Genomic DNA, 25,249 nt, shown 5'->3' on the forward strand with positions numbered 1-25,249 from the left:
ATAATGCTTGTTGTCTGTGTTCATAATTTGAGGAAATGCTAAATTCCAGTTAGAGTTTAGTGAAAATAAAGATGTAATTTTTTTCCATCCATGTTCACATTCCCATTTGAAATCTATTCAATGACCCATTTAGGGTCTGTGGACCTCAGGTTAAGAACCATTGATTTAGGACAAGCTCTTCCATTTATAAATGAGAAAATTGAAACACAAGGATATTTAATGACTTACCAAAAGTCACATGAGTCTTAAATAGCAGAGCCAGGATTGGAACTCAGGCCTTCTGACTTAAATTCAATGGTCTATTATGTCTACTTGAAGTAGTTGTTTTGGGGGTGGCAAGGGTTGAATTTATAGCATTGTGGTGATAAATAAATTCTATGACCACTTTTGCAAAGCTGAGTGCATCCTCCCACCTTTAAAGATTGCACTGTGTTTCCCTAAGCATGGGAGTGATACAGCATACACTTGATAATATATTGATTTAGGATTAGTTTTTTGATAACATATTGATTTAGGATTAGAAGGGATCTCAGAGGTCACGTAGTCCAACTCTCATTTTACAGAAGAGAAAGCTCCAGCTGAGAGGTTGAGGCTTTTCCCAGGTCATACATGCTGCAAGTGGTTCAATCAGGATTGGAATCCAAAATAATACACTCCAAATTTAGTGTCTGTTCAACTGTACCATGATGCTTCTTAGCTCACAGTCTCCTTCTCTTAGTCATTTCTGAGCCTAGTTTATTCTCCATCCGTAGTGTCTGTCCAAGATAGTTATATCATGTATACCTATATTTCCTATATCTTGATATTTCAATGGGCCATTTGTAAATCACTTAATCGCTATTTGCCTCAATTTCCTTAATTGTAAAATGAGGATCATCATAGTATAAACCTCCCAGTGTGGCTGTGAAGATCAAATGAGGTAACATTAGTAAAGTGTTTAGCACAGTGCCTGGCACGTGGTAGGTGCTTAATAAATGTTTCCTTCCTTCCTTCCTGGACAAGAGCTATTCTTTAACCATTTAGTTTTTTCTGCGTCAATTGTTAGGCCAATATCTTCTGAGGGACCATGGATCTCACTAAGGCATATTTTGGGGGTTGATGCAGTCAGCATGATGTTATCCACGAACGGGAACATCTGCAGGACCTTGCCATCTATACTAAATTCTTCTACTTGGACTTTGTGCATGAGTCCCCCATGATTATGGCAACTTACCTTGGGAGAACATACATTTCTCTGTTTATTCCTCATTTGATAAGGATAATCATTAATTATTATAATTAATCATTATAATTATCCAATCATTATAATTAATCAATATAATTATTATAATTATGATAATCATTAAACAAATTTTACATCATCACGAACAACTATTATAACAAAGTAACAAATGTCACACAACCTGGTTCGTTCATACAATTTACCATGATGATTCTTTCAATAAAGAATGTTTTCATTTACTCTGTAGATCTGAATACCTTCTTAGACAGGGTCTAAGAGGAGCCAGTTTCCAATTTACTTCCAATACGAACTTTGTGTTGTTAGTTATACTTTTGTTCAGTGATACCTGCAAGGATACTTATTCCAAAGTTGTGCAGTTTTAGTAAGAATGAGATGTGACTGCCTTGGCTGCTCTCCATCTTTTCCCAATATATAACAGTTCTGCTCCCCATTGAGATAATTTCTGAAGCCTGTATAATTACATCTTCAGTTACGATGCCACTTCAGTGGAAAGAGTGGAATTGTCAACATGGTCTTAGTTTGTGTTTTTACCTATGGGATCTCCACTTAGGAGGTGTTGGAGGCATAGCTATAATTGTTAGCATCCTTTTGGGTCCGGGTCTAATGTTGGAAAGAAATGAGGCACTCTCAAGTCATTAAACATTTAACAAAAAAGGTTTAATTTGTCCTAACCCAGTAAGAATATGCATTATGGACACAGTAGAACTTAGCTTTTCTGGATACAACCCTCCTCATCTCCATCTGGTAATGAATCTGGTCAGTGTTAACATCAGAGTTTGAGGACTTGAGTAGTCTTAGGTACCCAACAAGTCTGAGAAGGCAAATTCCCCTATTTCAGGGATATGAACTGCTGATACTTCTATTAGCAATCAGGGTATCCTTACCAACACTGAAGTAAATACCTTTACAGCTTGTTACAATTTCTGAAAATGAGACAATGGAATAAATCTTATATAAATATTTATTATTCAGTAAATATTTTTTACTTAAATTAATATAATAAGTAACAAAGTTTCTTATAAAAATAATAAATAACATATTTATTTAGTAAATATACAAATGCTTATTCATTGTGCTTATTTTTACACAGTAGAAAGAATATTGTTCTTAAGCTCATAGATTTTTTTTTATTGAAATGAAAAGCTTTTGGATTGATAATAGCTTGGTTATGCATGACACTGAAATGTCTTATTTTACATGATATGCCATAGTATTAAAATGGTAAAATTGCATGGGTTTTATAGGGACTTTTGGAATATAGAAGAGTTGAACTTCTACATTTATTACTTTATTACATTTATGTCATATAAAGGTAAAATTTTTAACAGTAGGAATGATAGTCTAACCAAATGAATCAATCCTGTGTGGTGTAGTGTAAAAATGAGAATATGTTGGTAGAAATTCGTTGATGAATAGGGCTGGGACTTTTAATGCCCCAGATGAGCAGGAAGCAGCAACAAGGAAGCTGAGGCAAATCGGGTCCCAGGGGCACCTTTGTCCTGAGCCTACGCCATGTTGGCTGGTGGTGTAGGGAAGGACGGCGCATCAAGAAAGCCGAAGGCAATCTGGTCCAGGGCAGATCTGTCTTCTTTTAGGTAAAACATCTCCATGTTGTAGGTGGCAGAAATGAAGTTGGTCCTATTACAGAAAGTGTTCTCTTTATCCTTTCATTTCAATATCTTGACAGGGATCAGGAGGGAATAAGTCTGGCCAGTGATGTGTTTGCAGGTTTTCCCACATAACACACAGGCAGCCTCCACCTATATGGGCTTTCCAAGGCCCCTTCTATTGTCCTCACTATAGCTTTACAGGAAGGACCCTTCGTACCATGAGGTTTCTATAAAGTTTAGGAATATAACAAGCAAATAAAAGGCCGACAGATATACATAACAAAGGCAGGAATGGGGAGAAGGTGGATGGAGAATAATCAATCAACAGGTATTTATTGTGTACCTCTTGTGAGCCAGGCTCTGAGTTTTGTACACCTTGGCATATTGCCCTCAAACTTCCAAGCTCCTTGAAGAATTTATAATTTATCCAAGGAAACAACATATAAGTAAATACAAATTATATGCAAGTAAGTACAAGATAATGAGAGGGGGCCACTAGCATCTGGGAGAATCAAGAAAGGTATTTTATAGGAAATTGAACCAGATCTTACCCGTGAAGAAAGCTGGGGACTTTGAGGGGCAGAGGGATTTCAAACATTTGGAAGAACTCGTGCTAAGGCATGGAGACGAGACAGAACGTCATTTGTAAGCAACAAGGGAGCCAATATAGCTGGACCACAGAATGCTTAAACTACAAAAACCTGAGACATAAGCTGGAGCCAGATTGCAAAGGATTTTAAACGCCAAAGTTTTTAGTTTCTCCTAGAAGTAATAGGGAGCCACTAGAACAAGGGTTCTTAAAAACCTTCTTTGTGTCACAGATATCTCTGGGAGCCTGGTGAAGTCTACAAATCCTTTCTCAGAATAATGCTCTTAAAAGCATAAAATAAAACACATAATTGATATAAATGAAACCATTACATTGAAATAGTTATCAAAAAGTTAAAAAGAAAATCCATGAACTCCAGGTTACAACTGCCTATACTAGAGCTTTTTGAGTGGGGAATAAAATAGTCCCACCTATGCTTTAGGGATATCAGTATAGCAGCTGTGTGGAGCAGTGTTCTCAAAGTGAAGTCAAGACACTCCTGATATCCTTTTAGGCAGCCCACGAAGTCAAAACTATTTTCATAATTACACTAAATTTTAATTTCTAATATGGTAAACATTGATAGACATAACCCATGTAAACAAAAGCTCTTTGAGGAATTCTCAGTTTTTAAGTGTAAAGGAATTCCTAGACTAAAAAAATTGAGAACTGTTGGTGTGGAGAAGGGAAGGAAGAACAATTAAGAGGCTGTTGCAATATCCACAGGTGAGATGGAGGTGAGTTGGAAAGGTTTAGTAGGCAGTTGGAGCTATAGGACTGGACTGCAGAAAAGAGAATAGAACTAAAAAAATATAGACTTAGGAACAATGAGCATAGCGATGATAATTGAACCCACTGAAACTGATGAGATTATGAAGAGAGTGTGTGGAGAGAGAAGAAAGTAAAAGAAGAGTTTTGGAGTACAAAGTTAGGCATGTGGAAAATCATTCAGTAAAAGTGACTGAGAAGGAGTAGCCAGAAGTATAGAACAACCAAAAATCCAGAGGAGTATCCAGGAGGAGATGGTGGGTCAATAGTATTAAATACTGCAGAGAGTGAATTACCTTGTTTCTTTAGCTTACCTCTTCTGGTTCAAAGTAATTTGAATGATTAAACAGAAAAGATCTTGAAAATCTCTAATAATACGATTGATAGTTACTTAGTAGGACTGATCTCTTTTGAAATATTGGGTTGAAAAGAAAAGAAAATCTTAACCTAGGCTCACTATATCTGTTTTTGTGTTTGTTTTAAAGCTGGGTATGGTGGCTTTGACTAAAGAAGCATTAGCCTTCTCTTATCAGCAGTATATTCTAGCCACTATATTTTAATAACACTTGAAGCTGAGGTGACTTGGAGGTAGCCTTAAAGAGATGAAGCCCAGAAGCTGGTAGAGATAACAACACCAAGTAGAGATTATGTGCTCAGTGGCCACCATAAAAACATCTGAGAATCGCACAGTCTGGGACCAGTGCATGGATACCTAGAAGAGAATATTATTGTACCTAGCAGCCACCATAAGACCAGCCCTTGCCGAGATTATGTGCCCCGTAGCCAAGGGTGTTCTGGTAAATGTTTAAGAACCAGCAAATTCTGGGTCACCTCCAGTTGTCCTGATCTATATCTGGCCACTGGATCCAGATGGCTCCAGAGGAGAAAGTGAGGCTGGTGACTTTGCACAGCCCTGCCTCACTCAAATCCAATTCACTTGTGTGTCGTGGCATCACCTCCCTGATGTCATGATCCTCTTCCAGAACGAAGGACAAACAACAACAACTAGTTCTCAAAAAAATTGGACACATTTTAAAAGTTTAATCTGCATTATTAACATTTTTCCAACACTCACTGAAGTCTAAACAATCAACAAAAATAATAAATCCAGTCCTGACTTGTTACAAATTTCTGAGATATAAATATACCGAAAATTTAACAATTGGTTCTCCTAGTCCACATGAGCTCCAGCACACTCTTGCCAACAGCCACCAGAAGACTATCCAGGATCAGGGAAACACCTTGCCTAGTGAAGAGACTCCCAAAGGAGTATCATGTACTTGGAGGGGAAGAAGCCCAGTGAGAGACGTTTGATGACACTTCCAGAGGGCCTCAAAAGTCAGAGGCCTGAGTTGTTCCTTTATATGTGCATCTTAGCCATGGATTTGTCCTAAATATAGGCCCTTCATTCATGGTCCATATGTATGCTTACTCTTCCCATTGATGGCATTTTTGTGGGAATATGTGTCTCAAGATTTATGGAGAGAATGTTCTACTTTGACTTCTTTTCCCCAAGCTATTTTATTAATTGCCTTTATTTTGAATTACACTCTGGATGACAAAAAAGAAAGGAAGAAAGAATATTTTGAATTACACTCTGGATGACAAAAAAGAAAGGAAGAAAGAAAGAAAAAAAGAAAGAAAGAGAAAGAAAGAAGCAAGCAAGCAAGAAAGAAAGAAAGAAAGAAGCAAGCAAGCACATTGGTGGTGGCTCTTGAGCTATGTTTTTGAGTAGATGCAGGGCCACAGTGTAGTTTGAATCTGGGGTGGCTATGCTGGGGTCACCTGTGTGAGATTGGAATGCTCCATGTGCCACATTAATCACTCATTTAGTCTATAATTTGTGCCCTACCCCCATAACAATAGCCTTGAGAGAATTTAGATAATAGGTAAGTAAAAAGCATATAGGCTATGATTTTGTAGTAAAAAAAATATTTTTATCAATCTCCAGGAACATTTTGAAACATTTGATATCTCAGAGTCTTCTTGCTATTTGAGAGGGCATGGTTATGCTAAGTTATAGTTATGCCAAGCTGAATGATTGTGATAATCTAACACCTTCTTGGCATAATTGAAAATATGCTACCAAGAATCTTATGAAAATGTTATTTTTGCAGATGTTATTCATTATTTTTGTATTCTGTACTCTCAGAAAAATGTGAATAGCTTTCTTGTGGCAACCTGAAAAAAGAGTATTTCTCTGCATGAAGCTCCTACTATATAGTACATTTTCAGTTATAGTATTCAAGAATAAGCTTAATTTAGCTTTGTTTCATTGTTTTCATGTTATCAAGAAAATATTCAAGAGGTAAGTGGGCTAAGGATTTTTATTATAATAATATTTCTGATGTAAATGGAAGCTATGTTTATTTTTATGACTGTATTATCCAGAAGCCTGTGTGTCAGCTTTTGGCATAACAAATTTAAGAGGATGATGGAATTGTCATGGAGATTGGGAACGTGGTTGTCTAGAGAGTGGGCAGACAACTTGGTCTGGAAGAGTCATGACTTGGAATGGACTTGGAAGGAACTAAAGGAGAGAAACTGGGAAGTTGGAACCAACCTAACTCTGAGGTTTGGAATGCCCATGATGGAGGCCTATATTCTCCTCCAAGTCTAAGAAAGAACTAAGAAGATGTTGCCTGAAAATTTCTCTTTCTAATTCCTTGACACCCAGATGTGAATTTACATGAATCTTGTTCTCCAGAGGGAGATCTATTGAGGATTGCAAAGGACCATTACTCACTGGTTGCCTTGCAGGGTATGAAGAAGTAGTAAACACAAGTTATCTGACTCTACATTTGATTGGATTTGTGTGTAGAGTGTGATTAGCAACAGAATGACCATTCAGTAGGGGCTTGAGAGTTGTGGATTGGAATGTTGCCCAAAACAGCTCTCTAAATCCAGGAAGGCTAAGTGGTCCCAGAGCTCAGGAGAATGGGTTTGGGCTACAATTATCTGAATGAATTATACTTAAAACTGTATTTTGCTTTGTGCAATGATCTAAAGTTCAAAGCAAGTAAGGACTAACCAAGAGATTTTTCTTTGTACTTAAAATCTAAATTCTTTCAATTCTGCTTAGTTTGTAAAGATAATTTTTAATAATGTCACAGTTTATAAAATTTAGATGTTTATAGCTATAAATGCCATGTTTTCTTCCCTTTTTCAGTGAGTTCTGTCCTCTTTTTAATAATCTAGTTTTCCTTTTTGTTTCATATTCTCCAGCTGCTTTTCAGTCATGTCATGTTCCTCCATTTTAAAACATGAACTTAATTTTCAATCAGTCAGTGAGCATTTATTAAGCATCTATTATGTGTATGTTAGGGGAGGGGATATAAGCAAACAAATGAAACAATCTCTGCCCTCAGGGAGCTAAAACTTAACTGAGGGAAGCAACAGGTACATATATACACACGCAAAATATCCACAAGGTAAATACAAGGTAATCAGGGGAAGAAGTGAGACATTATAAGGAGTTGAAGGATCAGGACAGATTTCATGTAATAGGTGATCTTTGATCTGAGCTTTGAAAGAAGAGATTCTAAGAGGAGTAGGTGAGGAGGGAAGGAATGTACTTCAGATATGGTAGACAGTTCAGTGGATAGAGTGTCGGGCTTAGAGTCAAGAAGACCTGGATTGTTGATAGCTTGTATTTCTTCATTTGAGAACTACCTGTGAATAATTTTTGATTACTTATCTACTGGGGAAGGAAGCTTATTCATATATTTGTATCAGTTCTTCATATATCTATATTGCAAAAGGCAAAATAAAAAGGTTCACAATCTCACAAAACTCAGTATACTTATCCGGGGGGGAAATGGCTCTTTAATAGATGATTTTCCAGTATTTCTGATAAAAGTAAGAGTAAGAACAGTAGGAAGGAAATGTTAGTTCAATTAAGTATAAAGCCCTTTAGCAACAACATTTGTACTGAAATAATGGAAGTATGTTTGTTGTTAATTATACATTTACAAGATTATCTAAAACCTTAGACCTACAGCCTTTTTCAAACAAGTTGGCAGTTACTGTAATTTGAAAAGAATAAAGCTATGTTTTTCTGAAAATGTATATTATTTAGATTTTTCATTAATTCAAACATTCCCTTCCCACATTCCCCCTTTGGTCACTGTGAAAATTAGTGAAGCTTTACTTTATTTAAAATCCTGGACGACAATAACAGAGGATATATAGAAGGATATTAAGAGCAGAGAGTGAAAACTCAGCTAGGTAGGACAAAGAGATGAGAAGGAACAAAGAAAGGGAAGAAGTGGAGATCAGAGGGAATGAAAGTGAAAATAATATGGAAGAGAAATAATGAGAATACAAAAATGAAAGACAGGGGCAGAGAAAGCAAAGTCAATAAGGTGGGATGGGGAGGACAAAGTGGAAAAGGTAAGCACAAGAAGAGATCTGAGGATAAAGCTTTTATTGTGAACTTACTATATGCCAGGGCATTGTGCTAAGCGCCAGGGACACAAATATGAGCAAGCAAGAAAGACAATGCCCACCCTCTAGGAGCTTACATTCTTTTTTATTTTCAGCTTTTAATTTTCTCCCTCTTCCCCTTTGAGAAAGCAAGAAAAACAAAATCGATTACAAAACCTATATTGTCAAGCAAAACAAATTCCTACGTCTGCACTCTGAATCCACTACCTCTTTATCTTGAGATGGGTAGCATATTTCATCATGAGTCTTCTGGAATTATGGTAGCTTCTTAAGTTGATATGAATTCCTAAGTTAAAGTTATTTGTTTTTATAATATCATTGTGATTGTATAAATTGTTCTCCTGGTTCTGCTCACCTTACTTTGTATCAGTTCATGCAGGTCTTCCTAGGTTTCTCTGAAAGCATCTCCTTTATAATTTCTTTCACCACACTGGTTTTCCTTCACAATCACATATCCCAACTTGTTCAGTCATTTGCCAATCGATGGGCATCCCCTCAGGTTTCTAATTCTTTCCCATAACAAAAGGCTGTTATACAGGCATACATTGTTTTATTGTGCTTCACAGATATTGAGGGGTTTTTATTTTTAAACAAATAGATGGTTTATGGCAACCCTGTGTTGAGCAAGTCTATTGGTGCCACTTTTCCAACAGCATGGGCTCATGTTATGTCTCTATGTCACATTTTGGCAATTCTTGCAATATTTCAACTTTTTTCAGTTGTTTTATCTGTTATGGTTATCTGTGATCAGTGATCTTTGACGTTACTACTATAATTGTGTTTTGGGGAACTACAAATTGTACCTATAGAAGACTGCAAACAATCCATAAATGTGTGTGCTCTGACTTCTTCACTGATTTCCCTGACTCTCTCCCTTTCCCTGAGCCTCCCTATTCTCTGAGACATAACAATATTGAAGAATATTATATAAACTTGGTTGATAAAATAATAGCAGGGCTTAAGAGGATTGATTCCAATTTTGAAAAAAGTTCTACTGTGAGTAAAATGCTATCAAATAGCATCACATGCTATGAGAAATCTTTTGTAAAAGGAAGAGTAAATTGATGTAGCAAAACTCATTGTTGTTTCATTTTGAGAAACTGCCATAGCCACCCCAATCTTCAGCAAACACCACCCTGATCAATCAGTAGCCATCAACAGTGAGGCAAGACCCTCCACCAGCAAAAAGATTATAAGTCACTGAAGGCTCAGATAATGGTTAACATTTTTTAGTATTTTAGTATTTTAAAATTAAAACATGTACACTTAAAAGATATAATACTATTGCACACTTAATAGACTACATAAATATAAATTTAACTTATCTGCATTAGAAAACCAAAAAATTTGTGTGACTCACTTTATTGCAATATTCACTTGATTGTGGCAGCCTAGAACCAAACCCACAATATCTCTGAGGTATGCCTATTAATATTTTTTGAACAAATAGGTCCTTTTCCTTGATTTCTTTGGGGGTATAGACCTTATAGTGGCATTGTTGGGTCAAAGGGTATGCACGGTTTAATAGCTTTTTGGGCATAGTTCCAAATTGCTACCCAGAATGGCTGGACCAGTTCATAATGCATTAATATAACACTTTCCCCATGGGCCCTCCAGTATTTGTTGCTTTTTTTTTGTCAACCTTGTCAAAGAAGAATATGAAAAATCCCTAAAAATTTAAATGGATTTGTCCAACATCATGCAATGAGTAGGTGGCAGAGCCAGATAATATTATACCAAATCTTACAGCACAGTGTATACAGTAAGTATACCACACCACACTAGGTATACAGTAGGTGCTCAATATATAGTAGGCTGATACGACAAAACCAAAGCATTTTTTCAGAAAGTTCTTTTAGTATATACAGTGTGTTACAGTAGTTGTTAATTAACACTTTCCCCACGGTTTCCTTAGAGATGAATTTGATTGCTAGATTTTGATATTTTAAAGTTGTTTTTAAAGGCAGTGGGAAAGGACACTTTCTGAGAAATCACGAAGCAGGGATGTATCATGAGGGTTTATTAAACCTACAGTACGATAAAGAAATATTGTTCAACTCTGTTACCACAGTGAATGTCTGGCAAAGTGGGTACAGAAGAGAATTACAACTCATTGTTCTTAACACTTTTAAGGAAGAATAATATGAAAAAGCCAAAGGTATAACTTGTTTTGCCAAAAGCTATTAAATTGTAGTTTATTCTACCTCAATGCAAATGGTTCACCCATCCATCTATGCTATTTATTTCCTAAAAGCTCAAGATCTATATTGCATGCAATGTAATTTTGTCCTTGCCAAAAAACGGAATTACCTTGTAAACTGACCTCCACTAGAAAGCAAAATGTTGTATGGTAACTTCAGGCTTCCAAGTACTTCTAAATACATTTTTCTATCAGCTGCTCTTTTGGTTTCAACCCCTCAAACACCATGCTTCTCTCCAGATAAACTCATGACCTAAAATTTCATCATCATGGAGACTTATTCAGCTTTGATTTTCAATATCTCCTCAGGATACTCAGTTTCTTCTCCCCTCTGATTGATGAGGCGGAGCGATATATTGCTCCCCAAACCTCTAAAAGTGTCCAGTTAACTTCATTTGCCATCATGGAAATAGCCCAGCTGGATACCCTCTGTTGCCCCCAACACTTTTTGGGCTTCCTTTTGTGTATTGTCTTCCCCCACTAGACTGTAAGCAGCTTGAGGGAAGTAGCTGTCTTTTTCTTATTTGTATCCCCAGTGCTTGGGAGCTTAATGTTTATTAATTATTGACTACTGCTTAAAATATACCTATTTTAGGCAAATGTACCAAATACATATTTTCATTTTGGATGCCCTATATATTCACATTAAATTTTTTTTTATACCCAAAGGTAAATCAAAACTGCATTGTAAGGCTAAACATTTGTCGTATATACACATAAGGCCTAATTGAACTGTCAGTTTAATTGTGGATCTCTAAGTGTTTATATCCTCGACTGACATATTTAATAAGATCTTATACCAGACTAAATGGCAAGGATTTGATTTTCTACTTTTCATGGATTGCATTCAAAACAATCAATGGCAATTTATGTAGACATTGATAAAGACAACTGTAGAATATAGTAGAATATAGTGGAAGTAACATGAACGTACACAAATATAAATAGAATAAACACAAGCTAGCATAGCAAGTGAAGACTGTACTAGCTGGGGGTGGCAAAATTAGAAAAGGTTTCATATTGAAGGCAGTGTGAGTCTTTTAAGTAAGGGATTTCATAAGGCTAAGGTAAGGAGGGAGAGGATTCCAGGTATGTGGGATGGCCAGTGCATAGGAGTGGAGATGGGGGGATTGAGTGTTGAGTGTGAGGAATAGTAAGAAGTTCAGTTTGGCTAGACCATTGAGTGTCAGTTGATAACTTGTTTGTCATGTGGTAGGAAATGAATCTATAGGAAATAAATAGGAAACAAATCTATTTTAAGTACTAACTGTTAAACTTAGGGGTGTCAGCTGTTCTTAGCTTGTAATGTGATTGTTAGTTTGTCCCACATTCAGCTGAATATCTATTTAGTTATAGGAAAATAAGTTTTTGGTAAGTTAAAAGCCTTCTTTTTCTTTCTCCTATTTTAATTCCAGCTGTGGTCTTCAGTAAAAGGTAAGTATTAGGTCTCAGTGTAGTAGCCTGACAAATTCATTCAGACTCCTATGATTTGTAAGACAAAAAATATAAACTTATGTATTTAAAAAAAACACATACAATTTTGAATATTCAAAATTGGTACTATTGTATTATGACTTTCAACTTGCTGTAACTATTTTACACATAAAACAAGATGAGTTCAAATCTATTTTTTAAAATCCTGGAATGTTTGAACTAGAAAAGATATTAGAAATTAAATGATATGACTCTTTCATTTAATAAAGAAATTAAGGCTCAAATTTGAAATAACTTGCCCAAACTCACACGGCTGAGAAAATAGAATACTCAGGTTTTCTGATACTAAGTCTAATGCTCTTTCCATTACATAAAACCTGTTGTTCTACTGAAGCCCAAAGCACTTATCGATCAATTATTTGTCCACCTTACTCATGCTGTTGTTCAGTCATGTCCGATTCTTCATGACTCCATTTGGGGTTTTCTTAGCAAAGATACTGGACTGGTTTGCCATTTCCTTTTTCAGCGCATTTTATAGGTGAGGCAACTGAGGGAAACAGAGTTAAGTGACTCACCCAGGGTCACACAGCTGAGTGTCTGAGGTTGGATTTGAATTTAGCAAGATGTCTTCCTGATTCCAGGCCCAGCACTCTATCCACTGTGCCATCTAGCTGCCCCAGTTATTGACCACGTATTATGTTCCAGGCCCTGTGCTAGATGCTGGGAATATGGACAAAAATGGCACAGGCCCCTCTCCTCCTCTCTAAAGGAGGGGCCTAATAATAGTTGGTGAATGGGGAGTGGAAGCAACTTCAACATACACAAATATAAACAGAATAAACACAAGCTAGCAGAGCAAGTGAAGACTGCACTAGCTGGGGGTGGCAAAATTAGGAAAGGTTTCATATTGAAGGCAGTGTGAGTCTTTTAAGTAAGGGATTTCATAAGGCTAAGGTAAGGAGGGAGAGGATTCCAGGTATGTGGGATGGCCAGTGCATAGGAGTGGAGATGGGGGGATTGAGTGTTGAGTGTCAGGAATAAGTTCAGTTTGGCTAGACCATTGAGTGTCAGTTAATAAGCATTTATTAAACACCTCCTATATGCCAGGCACTGTACTAAATGCTGTGAAACAAAAAAAGCAAAGAACAGCCTGGTAAGTTGCCACTGATTGTTTTGAGCACAGTCCATGGAAAGTAGAAAATCAAATCCTTGACATTTAGTATGGGATAAGTTTTTATTAAATATGTCAAAGATATAAACATTTAAAGATCTTAAATTAGAAATGCATAGTGGGGGGGAGACACCATGCAAACAACTATATGGAAACAAGATTGACATAGGTTGGATAAACTAGAGATAATCAAAAGAAGGAAGGCACTAGCATAAAGGGATATAGAGAAAGGATTTTAGCTGGGACTTAAAGGAAGCCAGGGAGGCCAGGACTTGGAGATGAGAAGGGAAAAGAATTTCAGGCATGGGGGACAGTCAGTGAAAATGCAGGGAATCAGGAGATGGAGTAATTTATGTGAATGTAGGAAGGGAGGTAATATATATCTTAAGGCTGGAAAGATAGGTCCAAGTTATGATAGAGTTTAAAAGTTAAACAGAAGAATTTTGTGTTGTGTATGAACGGCTTCACATCAAAGACTTATATCCTTATAATCAGCATGACCACTAAGACAATCAAGTTACTAAAAAAAACTCAATTTAAGGTAATGGCCAGGCTATAAATACATAAAGGCCCAGAAATTGTAGCAAATAGTGCAAAATCAAATGGTATACCAGTCTTGGTATCTTACTTTAAGGTACCATCAATTAAGAAACAAAGCAAAGCAAAAAGAAAAATCATGTTTGAAAAGAGTAAATTATAGTACTCAAATAATCAGTAGAATCAAAGCTGCTACAAAATTGGACATTGCTGCATTTGTAAATTAAACTTGTACAGTACATTTCCACATGTATGTGCATTTAACATGCATCTGCTACTATAGCAGAGCTAGGACAAGGTAGCCTATACAAAGTTTGCAAATTACATTCATGTGTTATCTACTGTACCCTACATGATATGAAGAGATTAATTTTCTGGCATTTATAAAACACATAAAGCTGTATAGTGACAGTTGTAGTATTTCACACAAAAAAGGGATCATAACTTTGGTGATTTGGGGGTTAACCTGAATTTTTGGGAAAAAGTAAAAAGTGAGTTTCCACTTCTAGAATATCTGAGTAGGGAACTGGCAAAGCTAATTGTGGAGATGATCCAAGCCTGGCAGAGATACAGCAAAATTCTAAGTTTGCCTATCAGCTGTCAGCTTACTTAGCTGCCTCCTAAGCCCAGTCCACTCCCCTAAACCTCTCCTATTTTTGGTACCAAGGATCTTGGGAAAGTTGATCATATAACCTACCAAATGGACCTTTAAAAATTCATAGCATGGGAAACCAAAGCATTTGCTCCAGGAATCAATGAAACAACCAATGGCAATAATACAAAGCACTATGCACACTTAAGAGATTTTTATTACAGGCAGGAATTATCAAAAGTGATTCTTATCTCTTAGATTCCCCTCCTCTTCTTAGGAAAATTAAAACTTACTCTGGAGATCACAGGTATACTTTAGGTAAATGTATATTTCTTCCTTACTCTTCTGCTGCCAGGATAGTGGTGCAGTGGGAAGGATCCTGGGTTTTGAGCCAGAGGACTGGAGTTTGAATCCTGGCTCTGCCATCTTTATGACCTTGGCCAAGTGCCTTAAGGTCTCCTTTCCTCCTCTGCAAAATGTGACCAGCGACAGGCATTTTAAAGAATACTTTAGCATTATAATCTGTGGTTATAAAAGAGTGAAATCAAGTTAATTCCTAACCTAGTAACTTGGTCTCATTAATAGTACAGTTTTTAAAAATAGAATAACTAATTCACTATCTGCAATGTTCATAGTTTTGAACAGCAGTGTGTTTAATTTTAAAAAATCAGATAGCATTTCATATACATTTTATTTTGCTATTAAATAGACATTTTGAGATGTTTAGAACCCTTTCATAGGTGCTAAAATGTCACTTTAATTGATGTACTTTGCATGGATTAAACATCTTTTGAAAGGTTGTGACCACACAAAACATTCAGAAAGAAAGTGATATGATGCAAAATTACAAGTGCTAATAGGAATTTTAGAAATCCTTTTATACCATTTGTAAATCTGGACTTTTTCAAATGCAGTTTAACTGGACTACATTTGTAGGTATAAATAAATGCCTGTCTGACTACTCTGCAGCTTGGGAAGGGGAGGAAGTCTAGAATAGCATTGTATGACAGAGAATCATTCATACAGCTGAAATCATTTAACAAAACAAGCATTTACTAAATACCTATCTAGTACAGGCCACACTCATCTAGTTCCACTTGTTTTACAGATGGAAATAAATTAAGTTATTATAGACAATTTTAGTAAATTGTGTATGTGTAAATATAAAATAAAATTTACAAGTATTTGTATGTATGTAGAAAAGTTCATATATGAAGTAGAGTCTGTAAAACGCTGAACCAAAGTAAGGTCTGTACAATGCTAATGAAGTTTTTTAAAAACAGTATTATTTTATGTTTAAAACAGTAGTGTTTTATGTTTAAAAATTAAAGTCCATCTAAAAAGCATTTTTCCCCCAAAACACATTACTTCTTGAGTCATTCTAAGTTAAATTTGCATTCAAATCCAACAACTCGATTTTTTCTTCAACTCTATTTGGATTACACTTTGGGTAACGATTATGTCACTTCTATCTCTGAATTCTGAGGAGAGAGCGTTTAAAAAATGGGAGCCGATTTCGAGGAAGAGAAGGTGGCCAGGTAGGGGACCCCCGGGCTTGGCTCTGCTTTAAGTCTTGCTCGCCCGTCTCCTCTCCGCAGGGAGGAGGTTTGCTCTGGGTTTTCCAAGGGTATTGCATCGGAAGTTCAATCTCTGACAGGTCCTACCATGCTGGAAACATTTCGTTCGAGGTTCCCAAGACTTGGGGCACAGAGCTGCTTTTTGGGGAGCAGGGGCTCATTTCTCCGCTGGCCACAGCAGCTCTTAAAATACCAAACCAAATCAAACCTCAACTACTCGGGCTTGGAGGGCATTCGGGGGGGGGGGGTCGGTGGACTGCTGGGTACCCAAGCATCCTGGCAGTTTCGGGGGCGTTAGGACCCCTACCAGCTCGCAGGGCAGATAAGAACACATTTTCGGGGTTGTTTACGGCCACAAGTGCTGACCCTCTGGGCCGCGCCGCGGGGATGTGGTCAGCTGGAGGAGAGAAGAGGGAAATGAAGCTACTTTTGAGGTGGCAGCAGAAATAGGGGAGGGGAAAAGGCCTTTCTCCCTCCCCCAGCTCCAGGGAGAATTTATTCGTTCCCCAGGGAAGGGGATCAGCGCGGGAAGGCGGCCTAACAGGGAGAAGGAGTGGCCAAGCCCCCCATCCTACCCCAAGTCCCAGGCAACCAATTAGGGGCGTGGAGGAGGCGGCTGTTTGTTTACATTGCGGCTCTAGTCAGCAGAGGAAAAGAAAAGCGGCGGGGGAGGAGGCCCCAACTGCTGCAAAGACTAACAGCCTCCAAGGGGCTGGAGGGGCGGAGGCCGCCTTCCGGATTCCAACGTTCGCTGCCACCTTCCCCGCTCCTGGCTGCACGGAAGCGCCAGTCCCCTGGGGTGGAGTTGGCGTGGCCCAGATCCTGGGGAAGTCCTCCTCCTCCGAGCAGCACGGCCTAGATCTCCGGAAGCCGGCTGAGAGTGGCGTGGGTGCCCCAAGGGTGGGGTACAGCTTTCCAGGTGCCCGTCGATTGGGCCGAGAATTGGGCTTCCTAGGGTGCCTCGCTTGGCTCACATCACAGGGAAGAGGTCCGGCCACCTAGAGCTCCCAAGCGCTCAGAAGCAACTTGGTGTCTTTGTAGTTTTAAATCTGGCGGGTTTCATCCAATCCTGGCCAACCCCGTGCTCTTGTTACCGTCCCAGCCAATCAGCGCCTGGCCCGCCATTTTTCAAACGCGCCCGCCCCCAATTAGGGCCGAGCTCTTCATTCCTCTCCTGACCGGTTCTAACGGGTCTAGGAGTTAACGACCTGAAAGAGCAACCGAACGTGCTAGGCTCCGGCGAGAGGGCTGCGCGCACTGCGCCGTCGACCAATTGAACGCTGGGGGATTCAGAGGGGCGGTGACCGACGGGATTCGAACAGTCCTCAAGGCCAATCAGAAGAGCCTGGGGGGCGGGGACCGTAACGCGAAGCATCAAGTTGCAGTGGCGGGGAGAACAGTGCAAAACAAGAGGCTGGGCATTGCGTTAGAGATAAACCATTTCGCTGCAGGAGCCCCGGAGTGAGGAGGAAGCGCTGCGCCGCGCACCGTGAGGAACCCGAGGAGTTCCTACAGCAGGCAAGAGTCGGCGCCCCCGTGGAGGGGACCGAGACCCCCCCCGCTTGCTGCCCTCAGAGTCAGGACTCGGGAGTTGCTGACTCCGCCCCGGCTCGGGCGGCTGGCGGGGCCGCGGGGGCACCGGAGTTGCGGAGGGGAAGGCTGGAAGAGGCCACACTGGGGAAGTGGTTGGCCGGAGGCCCCGCTCGAGGGACGCGGAGTCTCGCCGCCCGCGGGACGGAGGCCGTGAAGGGGCTCCACTGTGCGGCCTGGCCGTGGAGACCGCAGTAGCGGGACAGCCGGGGCCCTGCAGCCCAGGGAAGGGTCGCAGGGGAGCGGGGCGGGGCGCGCTGTGTGTTTATCCCGCCGAGGGAGCTCCGCCCCCGGCAGCTGCCGAGAGGGGCGGAGGCTGGGGGGGCACCGAGGTCTGTGAGGCCCAGGTCGGGCCCTGTCGGAAAAGGGAGGCGGGGCCGGGGAGGGGCCCCTCAGGGGCCGGGCCGGCGGTGGGGGGGGGAGCGGAGCCGCGATTTCGGCGGGAAGCGGCTGCGGGGCTGGGCGGGCTCTCCGCGGCTCCGGGCCTGACCTCGCGCCGCCTTACCTTGTCGCCCGAAGGTAGAGAGAAGCGGGTCAGGATGGGTAAAGGAGACCCCAACAAGCCGAGGGGCAAAATGTCCTCCTACGCCTTCTTCGTGCAGACATGCCGGGAGGAGCACAAGAAGAAGCACCCGGACTCCCCAGTAAACTTCGCCGAGTTCTCCAAAAAGTGCTCGGAGAGATGGAAGGTGAGGCGGGGCGGGGGCGGCCGGGGTGGGCCCCGAGCTCTCCGGGCTTGCGTGCTCCTTAGGCGCGTCTACACGGGCCCGGCTGGTAAAACGTGATGACGGCCTGAAATGTTTTGGGAAATGTTGACCAAAGCTAAAACTCCCCCCTTCGTTAGACTGTCTTAAAAATGTTATACATTGCGTTAAAGTGATTTGTCCGATTAAGTGAATTGGTGAAGCTTGTGTTGAAAAGGAACAGGTTAAAATCTTGATGGCATTAATGTGTATTTTTAACGCCGATTGTCTTTAGACCATGTCTGCAAAAGAAAAGTCCAAGTTTGAAGACCTTGCAAAAGGAGATAAAGCTCGCTATGATAGGGAGATGAAAAACTACGTTCCTCCCAAAGGTGATAAGAAAGGAAAGAAAAAGGATCCTAATGCTCCCAAAAGACCACCGTAAGTCGTTTTAACCACTTGAATTTTTCATCAGTCAGTAGTAAATCGAATTCTCTCAATTTAGGGTCGTATTTTTTTGTTTGTCCTTCAGGACATATTTCTTGTACCTTGGCATATGTGATACGTGCTTCATGAAATTAAGTTGAACTTCATTGTTTCAGATCTGCATTCTTCCTCTTCTGTGCTGAACATCGTCCAAAGATCAAAAGTGAGCACCCAGGCCTTTCTATTGGAGATACTGCTAAGAAATTGGGGGAACTGTGGTCTGAACAGTCTGCCAAAGACAAACTGCCTTACGAACAGAAAGTTGCTAAGCTAAAGGAGAAATATGAAAAGGTATAATAAACATCTCTCTTTTTTTTTCCTTACTGGTAAATATACTTAGGAAGTTTTTTATGAATCTAAAAATGCTTTTTATGTGTTTTAGAATAGCCCTTGTAATTGTTAGCCACATTTTCAGGGGGGAAATTCCATCACAATTTTTGGTTACTAGCCAAATGAAGCCTTGCTCTTTAGTTACATGATTGAGTAATGCCACTAGATGCTGAAATCAAAATATATTTATTTTTCAGGATATTGCAGCATATCGTGCCAAGGGCAAGGGAGATGCAGGAAAGAAGGGCCCTGGCAGGCCAACAGGATCTAAGAAGAAGAATGAACCTGATGAGGAGGAAGAAGATGAAGATGAGGAAGATGAGGATGAGGAGGATGATGATGAAGAGTAAATGAATATCCTGCTGTAAAGATTTTTGTGTGTGATGAAAGTCATTGTTTTGCTAAGAATGTGAACTCAAGTGCAGCTCATTGTTAGCTTCAGTATAAAAACTGTACAGACTTGTGTATAGGTAACGTGATTGATTCTTTGTAGGGAGAACCTCTATTTTTTAATGTAAGCAGAAGCTTTTGAGGGGCCACTCCAGATAGATTTTAAAGCTTCTGATGTTGAATGTTTCTGCATATTTAATGGTTTCTTTTGAATTTCTTGACAGTGTATTGTTGTAGTACAGTAAAGGCCTAGGAAGTAGTATCATAGCAAATCTTAAGTTTTATAGAATGTTGCATTTTGTTTTTTTAAGATAAAATATTTTGTAATAAAATGATGTACATTACTATTGTTTATTGTCCTAATTTAACTACTTTTAATTTAGCTGATCAGTCATTTGAACAATAGCATAAAAGTTGTGACCTCGGGCAAGTCACTTACCTCTCTAAGCCTCCAGCTCCCTTATCTGTAAAGTGAAGGGGCCAAAAAAAGTGGTTAAAGTTCCTTCAAGTTCTGTGTTTTTAAAGGGCCCACAATTTCTTGAGCTAGTAGTGTTTTGTTTTTAAAAACTGAAAGAATCTTTTCTCAGCATCTATAATCTTGAACTCAGTTCACCTACAGCTAGAATTTTTTTTTAGATAATTTCCAGCTGAGCTTTTCTTGAGATTAGAGAGAGGCAGAAGTCATTTAAGATGATTGTATATTTATACATTGTGGCCAAAGCATAACATATTTGGGGGAAAAACAAGTGTTAGTATTTAATTGGAATTTGAAATTGTGGGTCAAGTCTAGTACTGGGGAAATACTAGTTTATCAGTTTAAGAAAGCAGTTGTCATGAGTTTAGTCTGGCAACCTTGTATGTTTAAATGAGAGCTGCTAATTGGTTATAAAGTTTCAGAGATTTTTGCAGAATGTGCAATTGGGAAAAAAAAGAATGTGCAATTGAACATAAACTAAAAATTTCAGTTTCTACATAATGCCATTTCCTAAATAGAAGTTAACATTCACATTCCTCACCTTTTTCAGCTTTGGTTATGTGTAGTTTGTAATATGCTGCTAGTATGTTGGATACAAATTCAGGCTTGGTATCTAAAGGGAAACAATTCACCCTGATTATTTGAGTTTTTCCTATAATTCCTTACTCTGAAGTTCAGGTATTTCAGTCAAATAGACAAGGGCTTTAGTTGATTCACATCAGCTGGATTAGATGAGCAGAGGAATTAATTCCTCTTCCCCAACCCAGTTCTTCAGGTTGAAACAGTTCGAAGATCAGTATTATGTTTTCAGTGATGGATGAAATTTAGGTTTATTTGTAAACAGTGTAAAATTGCCTCTTAGAAGCACTTTGGGTGATATTTTCACATTTCCTTACCCTATATTTTTTTCCAGAAATGTGTTAACTGTTGAGACTTTGGAAACTGAATTATTTTGGTGTGAGATTATTTTTGTAGTTTTCCTGTTTTGGTTTTTTCAAAATGATTACAGGTTAGAAACCTATATTTAAGTGTGTGCTGATAATAGGATTTTTTGAAAGCTCATTTTGTTTTGTATCTTAGTGTCATTTACACCAAGTATAGAGTGTAAAAGATTGCATATCATGAAAAAAATACAAATGAAGCATTGTTCTTAGTTCCCACAGGAGTAAGGTTTCTTACTAAAAATATTCTGCACAAAATAGCTGTTTTTGTACATTGTAGAAGCCTAACCCAAACAGGGTCCCAGTTATGCCAGGACTTGAGATATTGCCCATTTGGTCCAATTTTTTATATTTGCTGCTACCTGACTGAATTTCCTGTTAGAGACTTACAGGAACTTTGATATGTTTTAATTTGGTGGAAATTTTATAATGTATAATTGTCTTGCTTCACTTTGGCTACTGAATAGTATCTAAATTTCATAGCATCTTAATTTGTAAAAAGTTCTTGGAATAGGTAAATGAGTAGTATTCATTGCTTTACATCACAATTTCCATAAGGGTTTGTTAGTTTAAATCCCATGTTTTTGCTTCTGATTTGCTGTCATTCTCTTTGGTTGGAAAACCAAAGCATACTGATCTGGAATTTCATGAAATACCCTATTGTGTAAGAGAAAATAGTGCACATAAATTGAAGTTTGTTTAAAAGAATACCAGCAAAATCAACAAACACGATGTGTCTCTACTAACCCAAGAAATTCTCATCACATTCTGCCATCATAAGGTTTTTTCCTCTGCTATAGAAGTCAATAATAATTCCTTCATAAGTTTTATTTCACATTTATAAGTTTAATAAAACTTGATTTGAAATTAATAAAGCCATATATAAGGTATAAATTGGAAAGACGAGAATCTTGAGCTGACCCTAAAGGAGATTAGCCATCTAGCTATCTTGATAATCATATTGGACTGACTTGAGTTAAGCCATCACCATGTGTATAACCTTGAGCATATTTCTTAATCTTGAGCCTCAGTTGGCTCATCTGTCAAATGTGTATGACAGCTTTCTTGCTTAAGTAGGCTAGACCAGATATACTCTTGAGGTCCTGTTTTTTTAAACACCATTGGTGAACAGGCATAACTTTGATTTCCAAGTTAGACTTTCTAGCTCTATAAAACACTGCTCATTGAGTCAATTCATCCCAAATTTAAAATCAAGACGTCTCACTTGATCTGTAATAGTTGCATGCAATTATATTGTGTTACACTTTTTAAAAGTTCACCTTAAGTTTTTACAACCAGATTTCTTATCTAATTGGAGGTTAGCTTTAGTTAGAATTGCATGTATAGGCTTGTGCTCTCCAAATTAAAACCCAGTAAATACATGAAGCATCTGTAATCTCAAGGGATAACTGGTCCCTCAATCACATTGTTTGGTATTAAAGAATTTTCAGTAATATTCTTTGTATCATTTGGGGCCAGAGAGAAGCTACTTTTATGTGCCAGAGTGAGTACCATTGTACCATTTTTTACCTAGTTAGTAACTAGTAAGTTTTGGTGGGTAAAACCACAAAGGTTATACCACCCATTTATAAGCCTATTAGTTATGTAGTCCCTGTTGAGTCCTTGAACTCATTGTTATCCTCATTTTACAATTGAGGAAATGGCCAGACTGCCCAAAATCACAGCTACTAAGGGCAGGATTTGAATTCAGGTATTCCTAACTCTAGAACCAGTGCTTTATCCATTGTGCTACCTAGCTATGTTACTTCCACTCCCATCATAACTCTCAGCATTTCAGTGATTTTGAACTCCCAACTGCCATTAAACATAACTTGTTTCCTGTCCCTTACTGTACGTTCTTTCATTCCCAGTCCCCACAATGTTCCACTGAAGAGCTACCACTCCTTTCACTGTGTTCTGGAATGTTTCTACTCCATAGATAACAAACTTGCTTTCTTCGTAAACTTTTTCCTTTCTCACTTTCTCATCTTTTATTGAGACCTGATTTCCTCCTGATGACATCTGTGGCTGCCCTTTCCAGCACTGGTTGCACGTGTACTCATTACCCTACTCAATTTATGATGGGGAAATTGGAAAACTACTTGCTCCCCATTGCTACTTTCAAATTCTACCTCAGCCACTGGGATACTTCCATTCTGAAGAAATTCAGTGCTTGACTCAGTCTTTCCTCCTTAATTCCTGCCCTCATGCTAAGAACACTTAAACATTGATAAACACCCTAACCTCCCACTTCCTCAATTTATTCATTTCCCATGACATCCCCCCACCTCACTTAAATTGAGGAGATAGTTATGCCCTTGGATCTTGCCATGGACCCATGAATGTTCTACTTCCATGTTCAAGAACTCTGAAATTCTTTTACCTGATTGTAATTTGTGGTCATTTCCCTCTACCTTACAATCTCCATTTCAACTATTCATTCTTACTGTGATTCCAATCCCTCAATGTCTGAGGCCATCACTGTTGTGCTGGTTACACTCTTATCCCTCCTCCATCTTGAGGCTTGGATAAGTCAGTTCAACTTAGTATCCTAGTCTTGAATCCCTTCCTTACCCTGTCATCAATCCTGTCCTGCCATGTCCTTGCCTTTGATGACTCCCACCATCTCCCACCTTGTTATTGAACAAAGTTGAAGGAATCGAAACCGCGCTGAATGTTGTTGCACACTTAACTGGGCTCTCAGTGGCAAGGCGATTTTCACTCCTCTCCATGCATTCACTATCCCACAGCAACTGCTGCACTTTCTCATCTTCAAATGTCCCATAGCTCCCCGGAACTTTGCCTCAAAGTCCACTGAAAAAGGTCATCGGCTGAGAACTTCCCTCCTCTTATGTCACTTATGTTCTTTCACTCTTCCACCCCTTTCTCCCAGGTGACCCTTCTTGCTAAAGCAAAGTTCTAGCCCAAATGATCCTACTCCATCCTTTCTTCTCTAGCAGATGCCCCTTCCACCATTTCCACTCTCTCACCAGTCTTATGATCTGCCTATAGGCTGCTTTTCTGCTGTCTCCTAATGTGCCCATATGTTGTTTTACATCCTCAGAAAGCTCATTGATTCACCTATTCTAAGGGTTTTTTTCTCAGTCCTTTATTTCTTTACCACTTGATGCTAGTGGTCACCTTTTTGTGGATACTCTCCCCTCTAGGCTTTTGTGAGACTTCTCTCCTATGGAATTGCTCCTTCTTGGTCTCCTTTTGCTGGGTCTTCAAAATTGTGTCTGTTAATTATGGGTATTCCTCAAGGATCTGTCTTGGGCCCTCTTCTCTACATTATTTTGCTAGATGATCTCATCAGTTCTAATGGACTCAACTACTATCTCTATGCAGAAGATTTTCAGATCCATTTATTTATCCAGCCCTTACCTTTTTCCTGACTTCCACTGTCAAATCTTCAACTTCCTATTATTGGATATCTGGAACTCAAGGTCCCCTGTCCGATTTTAAAAAAAAATCTGGCCCCTTCCTACCTTTCTAGTCATCTCACTAATTGTTATTCCTTCACCTCCATGTCTTTTGTGATCCAAGTTGTCCTGTATCTACCTTGTTCGTACTTGTTTGCATGTTGTCTCCCTAATTAGATTGTGAGCACCTTGGCTGAGAGAGGGAGGGGAGAGAGTGGAGGGACTTTTTGCCTTTGATTCCCCAGTGCTTAAAACTGCCTGCTTGTTTATTTGATTACTAAATTCTTCTGTTTGATTTCTTTATCATCGTCATGAAGTTTTTGGCTTGTCAGTGTGATTAAATGCTAAAATAAGCTATGAAGGGAAGTTGTGAAATCAACCCCTGGAAATGTTGTTGTCCCTGTCGTGTTCCCCCCCAACCCCGCCTAGTAGCCATTTGTCTTATATTGAACCATAGGCAAACTCAAGGTCCCCTTCCAGGCCAGTAATCATCTAAGTCCAAAGATCTGCTATTTCATCAGTGTGGACATTTCCTTCAACTAAACAACTCCCAACTACAGAAAAACAATGTGAGTTTTCCAAGCATGTGCAGTGTTATTCCACTGTCTGAAACAAAATTATTATAAATGTACTACATTTTGTACTCCCAAAAGGAAATTTTATCTGCCCTGATTATGTTCTAGATGGCAAAATCAAATATTTCCATTTTGAAAAAATATTAAGTTTTTATATTTAGAAAAATTGTGACTTCAAAAATACCACAAA

General features: G+C 39.1%; 1 protein-coding gene across 2 annotated transcripts; it reads left to right on the forward strand.

The window, feature by feature from the left end:
• Positions 1-17,533: 17,533 nt before the first annotated feature.
• On the forward strand, positions 17,534-19,990 carry HMGB2 (high mobility group box 2). Of its 2 annotated transcripts, none has more exons than XM_020997868.2 (5): positions 17,534-17,685; positions 18,281-18,446; positions 18,736-18,881; positions 19,043-19,217; positions 19,454-19,990. In XM_020997868.2, exons 2-5 carry the CDS (start codon positions 18,297-18,299, stop codon positions 19,604-19,606), a joined length of 624 nt encoding a protein of 207 aa, XP_020853527.1. In that variant the 5' UTR covers positions 17,534-17,685; positions 18,281-18,296; the 3' UTR covers positions 19,607-19,990. The 2 variants fall into 2 exon arrangements, with proteins under 2 accessions (XP_020853527.1, XP_020853526.1); XM_020997867.2 differs by having other exon boundaries at positions 17,535-17,685; positions 18,277-18,446.
• Positions 19,991-25,249: the final 5,259 nt, after the last annotated feature.

Source organism: Phascolarctos cinereus, unplaced genomic scaffold (genome assembly GCF_003287225.1).
Source record: "Phascolarctos cinereus isolate Bilbo 61053 unplaced genomic scaffold, phaCin_HiC Scaffold_9;HRSCAF=440, whole genome shotgun sequence".
NCBI lineage: Eukaryota > Metazoa > Chordata > Mammalia > Diprotodontia > Phascolarctidae > Phascolarctos > Phascolarctos cinereus.

Excerpts from the sequence above, each read along its gene's own strand:
- HMGB2 (XM_020997868.2), top strand. The coding sequence starts at position 18,297 with ATGGGTAAAGGAGACCCCAACAAGCCGAGGGGCAAAATGTCCTCCTAC. Across the intron at positions 18,447-18,735 it reads AGTGCTCGGAGAGATGGAAG|ACCATGTCTGCAAAAGAAAA; the intron begins GTGAGGCGGGGC and ends GATTGTCTTTAG. Across the intron at positions 19,218-19,453 it reads TAAAGGAGAAATATGAAAAG|GATATTGCAGCATATCGTGC; the intron begins GTATAATAAACA and ends TTTATTTTTCAG.